Source organism: Ceratotherium simum, chromosome 28 (genome assembly GCF_057802395.1).
Source record: "Ceratotherium simum simum isolate JZ-2026a chromosome 28, ASM5780239v1, whole genome shotgun sequence".
Lineage (NCBI taxonomy): Eukaryota > Metazoa > Chordata > Mammalia > Perissodactyla > Rhinocerotidae > Ceratotherium > Ceratotherium simum.
The window spans coordinates 319,648-332,763 of NC_141927.1; the positions used below are offsets into that span (position 1 = coordinate 319,648).

At 53.1% G+C, this 13,116-nt stretch overlaps 1 protein-coding gene across 2 annotated transcripts in view; it reads right to left on the reverse strand.

Moving 5' to 3' along the window:
- Positions 1-8,280: 8,280 nt before the first annotated feature.
- TDRP (testis development related protein) overlaps positions 8,281-13,116 on the reverse strand; it is a 61,889-nt gene continuing 57,053 nt past the window's right edge. For both annotated transcript variants that reach the window (XM_087418263.1, XM_087418264.1), the window contains 2 exons: positions 12,949-13,052; positions 8,281-11,152 (listed from right to left, as the gene is read on the reverse strand). In XM_087418263.1, coding sequence (XP_087274389.1) covers positions 10,807-11,152; positions 12,949-13,052 — 450 coding nt within the window. In that variant the 3' untranslated portion in view covers positions 8,281-10,806. The remainder of the gene's footprint in view (positions 11,153-12,948; positions 13,053-13,116) is intronic.

The following is a 13,116-nucleotide window of genomic DNA, read 5'->3' on the forward strand; positions in this document are numbered from 1 at the left end:
TCAGCACCATGCAGAGCTTTAGGTATAGGGGCCTCTCCGTCCGACATTCCGTGCTCCTGCTCTTCTCTCTTCCAGTCGCCTCACCTGCTGCTTCGCTCAGGAGTGGAGTGCGCTGTGGAGCAGGAAGCACAGAACTGCCAGCGCGCCTGCTGCGCGGTTCTGAGGCTCCAGACCACCCAGGGCAGGGTGACCGTGGAGTCCTCACAGATGCCTGAGGTGCAGTGGCTGCTGGGGGCTGAGCCCGGCCTCTCCTGTCTTGGCATCAGTGGCTGCTGGGGGCTGAGCCCGGCCTCTCCTGTCTTGGCATCAGTGGCTGCTGGGGGCTGAGCCCGGCCTCTCCTGTCTTGGCATCAGTGGCTGCTGGGGGCTGAGCCCGGCCTCTCCTGTCTTGGCATCAGTGCCTGTTTACTCAGCATGCGTCTTCTTGGGGTGAGGCTGACAGCAAGTTCCGGGAACCGGAACCGGAACCGCTGCGCTGCTTTCCCAGACTTCTGGGAGGAAGAGCGCACAGAATCGGGGCACGTGTGTGTGTCACTCCCTCAGGCTCCGACAGCCTGGCCTTGCGCTCCTCTAAGGACCCCGCCGAGCAGGGTGCCCTCGGCTCCTCTGAGGACAGTGTCCCTGTGATGCACTCATGACCTGGCAGATGTGGAAGGCGAGTCCGGATACAGGCGTTTTTCTTTCATCTGCACTAAGGCTGGCTAACTTAACTGAGGGTGTCATCCAGTTACATTTTACTGTTATTGCTTAGCTTTCTGCTCATTTCACAGAGGCGTAGACTGAGTTCCTGGAGCTGCCACGGCTGCCATAGAAATGTCTCCGAAACTATAATCCACTCAGTTTCCTACTCAGCCCACAGATCAGCCCCCACCTCTGCTGGTACATGACCTTCTCCCTCCCTCCAGTCCACGTTCCACACGAAGAACAAAATGATGCCGGCTTCTGTTTTATGAAGACATCTGTGGACAGGACAGAGCCCTGCACACCCTGTCCCCGCGGTGTGCACAGCGGGGTGGGGTTGCGCCTCCACTGGGGCCGGCTGCCTGGGGAGCCAGGCTCAGACGCCCCGTCACCTCCCCTCACAAGTGAGAGAGAAGACGCACCCGCTTCACGGGCAGGCTGCCCCCTCTCTCTGTGACAGCGGACAAGTGACTCACCCTCTCTGGGCTTCTGAGCCAGTGTTTAGACCTCATCCATGTGATTCTTAAACCACGAGCCTGCGCCCCCGATCTGTCCAGTCTCAGCATCCGTCAGAATGCCCGGCTTGAGCGCAGAGGAGCCGGCTCCACGCGGAGGCTGCCCACGAGGAGCCCGGCGGTGAGGGCAGCGGGTGGGAGAGGCGAGAATGGACACGAGGTTCGGGAAGGGGCTGCTTCAGAGGAGAGCAGAGGGAGGGGCCGGCGGGCAGAGAGCTGGGGCATAGGTTACGGCAGCCGGTGGCCTCGTGCACGGTGTGGCCCGCGCCCCGGGGCCTGAAGAGGGCCGGGCGGTGGAACTCCCTGAGCCAGCCCAGCCCCTCCACGCCTCTGCCCCGTCCCCACCTCGGGGTTGGGCCCTTCCCCTGCAGCACCTTCCTGCCATCACAGCCAGCTTCCTCCGTCACGGATGCAGAGCGCGCCAGTGTCAGGCCCTCAGCTGCCGGATCACAGGAAACCTGAGGACCGACGCTGTGACGCATAGACCAGAGGGCACTCCCAGAATTCACAGATGTGCACGTGAGTCTGAGCAGAGAAGACTGTGGGGAGATGCCACTGGGACACGAGCCACCTCTTCTCTTTCTAGAGCCTTCCGCTCACTTTGGGGCAGGTTGCTCGGCCTTGGTTTCTGACTAAAACCATCCGTGCCTACAAAGCCGGGGTCTGTGTGGTCACGTGAAGCTGCGCAGGGGACAGGGTGGTTGTCTGGGCAGGGAGGGAGGGAGCCAAGGATTTGGTCCTGACTCTCTGGAGGGGACAGCGATTCGCTGGGAGCGTGGGGCTCAGGCCTCCCCACCACACGGTCCCCAGGGGTTGCTGACACCTGTCACTTGACATCACCTGGGCCCTGTGTCCCCTGAAGGACACAGGCCTGCCTCCAGTCTGGCACCTGGGTCAAGGTCGAGAAAGCAGAGGTTTCTGGAAGGAGCCTTAGTCTGGGTGAGGGCGCAGCCCATGGACCCCGAGAACACGCTGCCTGCACTGATGGCCTCAGCCAGTGGCCAGGACCTGACACCAGAGGAGGAGGCAGAGGGACGGGCTCACTCGTGACCCGCTCTCCAGTGACCTCGGCAGGGAGGGGAGGACGCACTCCTTTGAATCCCTCGTATTTTGGGTCTTTAAAATACGACAGCAAGGCCTTGGGAAGGTCCAGGCTGGGCACATGAAGGGATCCTGCATCAACCCATGTCCGGGACCAGCGAGGGAGAGCCCAGAGCAGGGACCCGCCGAGGACAGGCTCATGCCTGAGCAGCCCTGGGGGGGTCACAGCGGGACAGCGGCCACCAGGGAGGAGAGGCCTTGGCCTGACACCAGACGCAGAACGACAAGGCCCGACTGTGGGATGCGCAGGCGACCCCCTCCACAGTCCGGGCCAGCCAACCCACAAGACCCCAAACCCACACCCGGGCAGGGACCCTCAGAGAGAATGCTGGGGCTCACGGAGCAGCCGCTGCAGTCAGGCCCAGAGCCGTGGCTCTGACGGCCCTCCCCCCTCTAATCGCAGGGAACTGGGGCCCACGACAGCTCCTCCGGCCCTGGGGATGCATCCGACCACGCTGGAAACAAACGGCAGACGCTGCCTCTGCTTCCCCCCAAGCCCAGCCTGGATTTCGGCTCACGTTCGCTGTCGTCACTGCCACGGCGTGTTCCAGTACAAACTCACCGAGAGTCGAGAGCTGACCCCTCTGAGCCTCGCTCTGATCGTTCATAAAACAGGCAGCACCAGCTTCACAGGAGTTGCCCAGGATCCCACGGCGGCCGGAACAGGCGGGGCGCCACATGCCAGGAGGCCCTAGGCAGGGGCATCAGGGCCGAGGACCGCATCCCCGCCCTCGGGACGCGGCGGGCGGCTCCCTGGAGGACCAGCGGGCAGGAGTGGGGCCCTACCACCTGTGCTGTCGCCAAGCAGAGAGTGACGCCGAGGCTGGTGACAAGGGAGCGTGACAGGCCCTCCGTGAGGCCCGGCCAATGGGTCTCCCGTTTCCTGCCAATTCTTCCCTCTGTGAGGAAGACAGATGTGCCACGGCCACAGGTCAAGCTGGCCATGTCACCTGTCATTTCGTTTAAACGTTAATCTATTTTTAAAGGGTTTTACTCAACTTAAATAACAAGTACTTAAAGTTTTTGTTTTGTTTTGCTCATTTCTCGTTTTGCTCAGATTTTCTGCAAAGTCTGGTTGAATCCTCAACCAGAGCCGGCTGTTCCGCTGGAGTTTCCACTGGAGGGAACTGAGATGGGAACTCGGTCAAGACGGAGCCGATCTCCTCACACTGGGGCCACGTGGGACTCGCTCCTGTATTTAAGATGCAGGTCGCCAAGACCCGAGCTGGCTTTCTTACAGATGCACTGGAAACCTCGTGTTCTAAGGAGTCACTTTGGCGCTCAGCTCCCGAGATGTCTTCCCTGGGGATTCTGATCCAGGACGAGGTCTAGAGCTCAGATCTGACCCGCGCCAGCTCTGCTGCGTGTGGCTCTGGGCGCTGTCACCACCCCGCCCCGTCTCCTGTCACTGGTGCCTGCACACCGCTCGTCGCCCGTCCTGCGGCCGTCAGCAGCTTTGTTTCCCCTCTGGTGACCCACCGCTCTGACGCCCAGAAAACACTGAAAAGTCGGAGCTTCTCAAAGCTCCTCTCACGACCAGATAACGAATGACCAGCTCAACTTCCGACTTCAGCCAGTGGAGGAATTGTCCAGCAGCTCAGGCTGCCGAGAAGTTACCTCCGACTGAGCTCGAGTCGCTGTGCTAAGGTGCTGCCAGTGCCACGCAGTGCACGTTTCTTGTACGTGTACAACCTCAAGGAAAGAACACCGGGATCCAGCCTCGTTGGGAGGGCATTCTGGCAGATTCGCAGTCATCGCTCGTCAGTAATCTGTTTTTGCCTTTCCTGTAGTCCTGGAAAAAGGCTGATAGGCTCGTAACCCTGAGGAGTGGGCGAGCACGTGAGTCCATCCTCAGTCGTTAAAACCTAAAACGTCCCAGTGAGACTCGAGGAGACACATCACTGAGCAGTCTTTGGAGGAAGTTGGGGGAAAAACAACTTCTCCTGCGGGCTGACACTGAATTGTGACCTTAGTAAGTCTTTCCGCTGCCGAGCGTGTCCTCGTCACCTGTGTCTCGTGTTTCTGTCCCAGTCGGGCAGAGACACCCAAGAGCAAGTCTCGGAGAAGCTCCACGTCCACCTGCTTCCTTCTTCCCTTAGCGGACAGCTGGCTGTTGTCAGGAAGCGGCCGCCCAGGACAGGGGTCCGCCGGGGAGGGCGGCTGCCCAGCCAGGACAGAAACGCTGACGGCAGTGAGTGAACTGGGCTCCAACGACGAGCTGTCAGCCTCCACATGCCAAGCAGAGGGGCAGCCAGAGCTTTTCCTTACTGATCTACTCCCAGTAAAAGGAATGAAATGAGAAAAAAAATTGGATAAAAAGCAACTGCTATTGAAAGCAAGTCTCTCCTCCAGAAAAACACCATTATCTGTGGTGCTTCTGGATGAGGAAAGCAAGTGTGTGCTGCCAACACCCTCACACTCGCTCCCGCTCCTGCGGGGGTCTGGTCAGCTGTGAAGACCACGACCTGCAGACAGGAGGCGACTGCAGCCCCGTCCCAACCATGGACACTTAGACTCCTCAGTCCAGCCCACGGATTAGGCATTCACGTTCCTGCCCGCCATGGGGCCAGCGGCGCCCAGGCCTGCTGTCAGGAAGCAGCGCCGGTCTGTGTTGCTGCAGTCCCGGGAGGTGAGTGCTCTCCTCCCCACTCTGCATGAAGAAACTGGGTCTGCGAAGGTGACAGGCCACATGGTGTTAAGCGTGGAACTGGGCCTCAGACCCAGGGGAGCGACTCTGCGGCCTGTGACCCCAACCTCTGACCTCCTGCTGCTGCAGACTGTATGCTCGTGACCCCAGGATTCACGTGTCGAAGCCCTAACCCCATGGGATGGTGTTAGCAGGTGGGGCCTGTGGGAGGTGATTATGGCCAGATGAGGTTGTGAGGGCGGGCCCCCACGATGGGACTAGGGCTCTTCCAAGACGAGGAGACCAGAGCTTCCTCTGTCCACCACGTGAGGACGGACGCAGCGAGAAGGCTGCTGTCAGAGCCAAAAAGCAGGCCCTCACTGGAAACCGAATCTTCTGGCCTCCAGACGTGAGAAATAAACGTCTGTTTAAGCCCCCATCTGTGGTATTTGTTACACCAGCTGGAGGTAAGACCGGGCCCAGGACAGGCAGGAGGAGCAGTTCTCAGGCTCTGCAGGTTGAGGGCACTGCAGAGACTCCTCTGAGTCGCCTGCCCTCCCGTCCCCAGAGCTCGACTCTCTTTCAGCTAGAGAGCCTTCATTCCGTGGTCACGCCTCTGAGCACAGGCTCCTGCGGGCCCGCCCCAGGGGGCACGTGTGCTGGGGGGCAGGACACAGCAGGGAAGCAAAGACGTCTGTGTTCAAACCTTAGAGGCATAATGAAGAGAACACAAGTTATTGTGGGAGCATATTGTGAAAGTCTAGATTGTAAGGGAGAACTCCAAGGGAGGGATGTTAAGTTGACCCCTGAGACATGAGAGGAAGGGTTACAGGGTTAGTGATGAGGGGATGAGATCAACTACCCTCCTGCAGAACATTCCAGGGCCCAGTGACTGTTTCTCAGCACCAGATTCTCTAGCTTTAGAGATGGGTCCCTGGTGGGTCATCACACGGCCAAGGACGCAGGAGGGGCAACTGTGAGCACGTGGCCATCTAGAAGACCCGTGCACCATGGCACACAGGACACCCGTCCCCCAGTCCCAGAGGCTCCCCTGAAGGCAGCTGGGCCCGGGAGGGCAGTGACCTGCTCCCAGCACATGTGCTGCCCTGACCCCAGCCGGGAATGCCAGCGGCTCTTGCACTGTCCTCAGGACCAGGCACACCTGCCACTCCCCCTTTCCTGCAGCTCATGGGGCACTTTCACGTTGTCCCCTAAAGGAACTCAGCTAGGTTAATCCTTAACGCCAAGGAAAGGCTGGCAAGCACCATCCCTGCTCCCTCGGCCCCGGCCCCCCCCCCAACCCCCGCCCCCCGGCGGTGCCTGCCTTTGGCTCCTTGCACTCAAGTGTCTCACGTTTGCAGGAGTCACTCGGTGTTCTCTCCATCTGCCTTTTGGTTACGGTCACTGAAGACGAACTTCAGATGAGGAAAAACCAGGAGTGTTCAGTATTTCCCAGCTCCAACTCCTCCGCAAGGCCGCGGTGCCGGCCGCCCCAGCCTGGTTGCCTCTGCCAGCTTCCTCACCTGCGCATCGGGGCCTTTCCCGCGAGGCCAGCCGAGCAGAGGACGCAGCGGCCACCCCTCCCTCTTGTCCCTGGGCCCCAGGTCTGCTCTGTTCACCAAATAGCACAGCTGAGATGTTTTCAAAACAGAGACGTCTTTCAGGAGACGTTTTACAGTTTTGCAACACTAGCAAAAGCTGGTTCATCACTTTTCTATTAGCTAAAATTATAATTTTTTATTTCAATATGATTCTTACCAGAATGTGAATTGAAAGGCATTTAGGTTACAAAGTAGTGCTTTTTCTTTAAATAGGTGCATTCAGCTGGCCTTGCGTGCAGCTTCTCAGTAAGGAGCCGGCACTGGAGTGAGAGAAGGCTTGGGGGGGGCAGCCAGGGCCCCCCCTCCTGCCCGGCCGGGAGTGACCCGCAGTCCAGGAGTGCTCTGCAGACGGGAAAGGGCACGACTGAGCGACAGCGCCTGCCCCGGGAGCAGGCTGCACGGCCACTGGACGGTCAGCTCCCAGGTGAGCTGTAAGGTTCTGAAAATGGCAGTGAACGATCACTGCAGCTGAGTTGAGCGTGACGTGTGGGATTCAGCCCTCACTGTGCTCTCACGTCCACGCTTACACAGTTACAGAATTTCACAACACCATGAGGAAAACCACACCACCATGAGGAAAACCACACCACCACAGCTTACACCTGCTGGATCGACACACTCACGTCACAATCATGCCCGTCAGAAACCCTGCGCTGAAGGAAGGGCAGGCTCTGGGTCCCCTCGGCCCATGACAGAGCTGGGAGGGGCTACTTGGGTGCCTTACTCCCTCACGTCCCTCACGCTGAAACTATTTTCCTACCAGAAAGAAAACAGCAGCAGCAAGCTCCCTTGTTTGTTTGTTAGTCATTTAGCGCTATCTGAACCACTTGTGGACTATTTTGAACATCATTAAAAAACACAAGTGTATCACAAAGTGAAAAAATCGTCTCAGCCAATATCTCTTGAAAGCTCACTAGATGGTGTCCTGCCTGCTGGTCTTTTGGTCAGTCAATCAAATATCAATTGAGGAATAACCACAAAAACCAGAAAGTGGGTAAATGGCTAAAAGAAGTCAACTGTGAGAGGGATACTGTGCTGCCTATGACAACAGCCAGAAAATAACTATGGACGTGAATGACACAGGCCCAGGAGTGAGAAGCTAAGACCGGGGTCTAACCGTCATGCAGAACCCCCCCACACCCCCGAGGCCGGTTTAGGGTAGGTCAGGAGAGGGACAGTGTGGGGGGCGGGGCGACAGGTCACCGGAGGAGGAGAGGCCTCTATTACCAGGAGGGGAAGGGAGCCTGGGGGTGGGTGGGGAGCAGGGAGGGCGGTGGAGGGCGGGGTCCCCAGGCCTCCTTGGTGACAGGCTATGGATGAGCTTTCCAGTGAGACCAGCGAGTAAAAAGCCAGAGGCAGAAACAGCTCCTCAGGACACGTGGGTCCAGGAAAGGAGAGCGGTGCCTCCTTCCGAAAACACCCGCACTCCAGACGCACAGCCAGCTCCCAGTTCTTAAGGGAGGTTAATACTCTCTGTAACAGGCCACTGTCTGCAAAACAGAGAGGGTATGTAAAAGATGAAGATAATTAAATAAGCAAGGTACTCCTAGTGCTATGTTGGTGGTTTCTCAGCTGGGTGCTGAAGGGGAAAGCTGGCTGAAGGCTCCCACCCTACTGACAGTAAAATCAAAGACGGGAACCAGGTGTGCTCCCCAGGGCGCCCCACGGCACACTCGCCCCGACCAGCACGCAGTATTGATTATACAGCATCAGAAGGTGGTTCAAATATGCAAAAGATACATCTTGGAAACGTAGGTTGAAATCGGTCATTTATTTATGAAAAATTCTACATGTATTGTTTGTTTGCATTTTAAAATGAGGTTTAAAGTGTCGAGAAAAGTGCCATTAGCTGTAAGTGGTTAAAGTCATCGTAAGCTTTCACCTCTAAGTAGATGCCAGTAATCGTGCAAACTAATAATGAAAGACGACGTAAATGATACTTTTATTTTTTACAAACAGCATTAAGGATGAATTCTACCTTCTTTGAAGCCAATCACTTTCCTATTGAAAAATAATAAAACAGTAGAAGGAGCACAGGCAACTTGCTTTTCACACAGTGAAGTTGTGTGTTTACAGAATTCAAACAAAAACCCCAAAATCAACCACATTCTCTCATTAACCTGTGATCAAAACAAAGTTGCTTTGGTAAATTCTATCAAGAAAAAATATTTTTCTCCCAAAGCACATCAATAAATATTTATATTAAAAACCACAAACATTTACTTTCATTTAATCAGATACAACAGAAGAAAAATTCATTTTTACATTAATCTTTGTAGATAAGAAAAATGTGATTTACAGTGCATATTCCAATCCCAGTCTGGCTTTGTCTTCAGATTCTGAGGAACAATATTATGAAGGACTACGTGCCCCCTGAGCATCACGGATACATCACCCGGGTGAGTTACAGGCACTTAGCGTTACAGAATCCCGGCACAGCAACTGCAGCTGGTCCCAGGCCCCCCAGAGCGCGGGGTGGCGCTCCCCGGTCCCCACACTGGACAGACTCCAGAGTCTCACACGCAGTGTCGACTCTCCTGCACCTCCAGACAGGACTAGCCAAAGACAAACCTCCCTGCCTCCTGCTTTACAATGCCTGCCTGAATCACAGCACAGTCGCAGCAAGCGCTTCTTCAGGGAGCTGGAGGGTTACAGTCTACATGCTCAACTGTCTACCTGAGGAACCAAGATGTTTCAATTGGCTATTACACTAAAAATTATAAACTTTCCTCTGCATTACGAAACAAAATCTCCACCATTGGGCTCTGAACACAAACTGGATTTTTATTTTAACACCACTTCAAACATGTCTCCCTTTCAAGGCTCAGTCAAGTAAATTTCTTGTTCTATTAAAAAAAGATATTTGGATAGATGGTAGAGACATAGATGACTGACAGACGACAGACAGACACACTGTCACCCATCAGGTGTCCTGCCATCAGGCATGCTCCATGTTCCACAGGAATGTTAAATGGAACACCCACTCACACGGGTCAGCACGGAAGTGCACGCTGAACAGTTCGAGGACGGTGTTTTTAAGGAAAGGAATGCACATGTAACTGGCGGTTTTTGTCTTTAATCAAAAAAAACCCTACACCTTTCCTTTCAAACCATGTTACCTAGGACATAAGCACCGCCCGCAGGTAAGAGCTGTCCTGCTAAGGAGACTCAGGCCAGGCGCACCTGACACGGGGTCGCTTTGTCAAGGACAAAAGGTCCAGAGACAGAAAGTGGGCGAGACGACTCGGTGATGCTCTCAAATTGGCCACAACACAGCTGCTCAGGCTCTCACCGCAGGCACAGTAAGTCTCTCACTGTGAAAAACAAAAACCTGGGGTTTATAGAAAAAAGGCACTTCCAGTACTTTATATAGTTTTCACTCTATAATGAGCAAATTAATATTTTCCAAACCAAATTAAAAGTATCAAAGTTACTAAAATTGATCCACATTTATAGCATTCTTTGATCTGCAATCAAAAAACGAGAACAAATTTTTAGATGAAGATCAATATTGAAAAATTCGGAGAAGTAAAAGTAAAACCTCCAACTAAGCACCACCGCCACCACCCTCCCTCGGCAGGAGAGGAGATGCGTCTGCAGGGAGTGGTATTCCATGCTTGATCACATATGACTTTGCTTTTCAAGTGTTTAATTTGTTTACATATTTTTAAATTTAATACGGAAAAAAGTTTAATTTGCCAGGTTAAACACAATTCAGCACTACCTTTGGAAGATTCTTTTACACCTGGATTGGAAGTTTCTGGCAACAGAGGAGACCTGCACAGCTGCTACAGTCTTGTGTGTCACAGACTTTACGTATATGCTGCATGCAAGAGGAGGCTGTCAGGAAACAGAACCGCAGCCAACGATGGCATGAAAAGCTTTGTGGTAAACTGCAAGTCAGCACTGGCACCTCGCGGGACAGCATCACAGATTCCCATCTCCAGCTGCAGCCCCACGGGGACTGCAGGAAGTGGACGTGTGTACAGTACGGCCATCATGTGCAGTCCCTGCACACGTCCACCGAGGAGTCACGGCATGTGGGGAGTGCCCTAATTCGACATACAAAGATCAAAGTCCAAACATGAAATATAGGCACAGAGTAGATTCTCCACTCTTTTTTATAAGGGAAAGACTAAACAACTTGATATACTAATAAAACATGATATGACAAACTCTAAGAATCTGAATGAAATGAGACACAAAGGTGCAATTATCAGGCAAATTTTGGTTTGAAAATACTTGGGAACTGTGGACTTGTCACCATGCCTCCTCTGCCATGTCACTCCAGCTCCTCCCAGTGGTCTGTCAGGTGGCCTCTGCTCTGCCGTCTGATGCTGACGAGCTTCCCAGCCGACTTGAGGCTCCAGCGGGAGCTGCCTCCTGAGCTGGCCAGGCTGCTGTACTTGGTGGAGGCCTTGCCGTCCTCCTCCCAGCCTGGCCGAGACACACGGTCATTCAAGGTGTCACCTGAATCAGCTGCCACATCTTCAAGAGCAAGTTTTGGAGGCTCCCAACCTTCAATCTCATCTGGTTTCTTAGACTGTATATTCTGTTTTAAAACCAAATTGTCCCAAAATCCAGATTTCTTCTCTGTCTTCAACTCTTCCTTTAATCGTAGGTTAGTTCTATAGGAGATGAAAGAGTTAAGTGTTGGTGATCCAGTGATCTTAGGGCCTCAAATTGTGTCCATTTTATAAATACAAGGTTCTTTTTTAAAAAAGTTTAAATTGTTTAGGCAGCTAACCCAAATCTATGTGTAAAATTTTAAATATTAAAATTAATAAGGAAAAATTAGTCACTACATGTTATTAATGAAACTTGTGAAAGCCATGTTTGAAGATAGCACACTAGGCAAGACACAAGCCAAGAACTCGTTCTCAGACAAGAAGATACAAACGAGAACGCCCTCCAGGCAACGTGAAAGGTGGTGCTCAAGTGTCTGAGCAAGCCAGATGAGAGCCAGCCCAGGGTCCAGACTAAGAGATATGGGGGAGTCCTCCATTTACCAAATCGGGTTTCAACAGGGTTATTCACATAGCAGCCTAGTCTCAAGCATTTAGTGGTAATTTGCTGAACAAAAACCAAGACTTTAGAACATTGTCGCGTCAGGAAAGGACGGCCGATTGGTGGGGGAGACAGATCATCACGCATGACCACAAAGCACTAGGGGCCACTGGTCCTGCAGCCTGACAGCCGGAGCACCCAGGACAGTGTTACAAGCACCAGTGTCCAGGCTGCACCCCCAGAGTCTCATTTAATTGGACTGGGGGCCAGGACACAGGTGTTTCTTCAAGGCCCCCCAGGAGATGCTGATGTATTAGCCACCACCCTGACAGTCAAGAGGACCAACTCGCATGGTCCTCACAGAAAAGAAGGCAGTGCAGTCAGGGCCACAGGGCCAGAGGAGGCCACGCACGGCTGGTGGGTGCAGAGGAGCCACCGAGGCACCCATGGTCCTCAGACCAGCACACTTTTTACTTTCAGACCCACCAAGATTCACCTTCCAATCAAAAAACATGCCGTTGGCAACATCATTAGGTAGTCACCGAATTTATATTTTCATCTTTAAGCACACTTTTTAAAATTTCAAAGTATTTATAATAAATGAGCACCAATATGTCAGTTTAAATATATTCATTTTTCTAAAGTCTTTTACAGTTTACCAATCCTTTGCATTTCTAACCTTTTGTCTTGATTTTCTTTTCTTTTCTTCCTTTTTTTTTTTTTGGTGAGGAAGATTGGCCCTGATTCTTGTTTTTTTTTTTTTTTTGGTGAGGAAGATTGGCCCTGAGCTAACATCTGTTGCCAATCTTCCTCTTTTTTGCTTAAGGAAGATTGTCCCTGAGCTAACATCTGTGCCCATCTTCCTCTATTTTATAAGCCCCCACAGCGTGGCTTGATGAGCAGTGTAGGTCCATGCCTGGGATCTGAACCTGTGAACCCTGGGCCACTGAAGTGGAGTGCATGCACTTAACCACTACGCCACCAGGCCGGCCCCTTTTTTCTTGGTTTTCTGAAACTACTAAACATCTTAAGCATGGCTACAGGCTGCTTTAAGCCTAATAAATTCAATTTACAATTCTAAGCTCGAGAGCTGGTCTGAGAAACTTGTTTTTTCACTTTTCCATAACCTTTCAAAGTGCTTATACTTAACCTCATGACTTTCTACCTAAAGTACATTTTATTTTCTTTCATCTCCAGAACATCAAGATTTGTACAACTCATTTCTCTTTACTCATGAGGGGAAGGAAACCCTAACAGTCACATCACACTGCCCTGCTATCTATCTGCCACTCAAGAGGGAGGGACAGACAGAGGGACAGAGTGGTTCAGCCAGCACGGCAGTAGGGTTAGGTTGAGCGTCCCTCACAGCTCGGTCGCCTTCCCTGGACAGAGCACGTCTCTGCAGACCACCACTCACCCTTTAGACTTGGGGGATGTGCGTCTCTCCAGCAGGTGCTGCTCGTCGTCTCTGTGGAACAGAGAAGTCACTTCTTTCCAGCCTCGGAAACTTGCTCCCTGAACCTGAGGAAGGTTAAGAGAAAGATCAGATCTGACATAGTAAGTAAACAGGTGGCAGTGTGGTGGC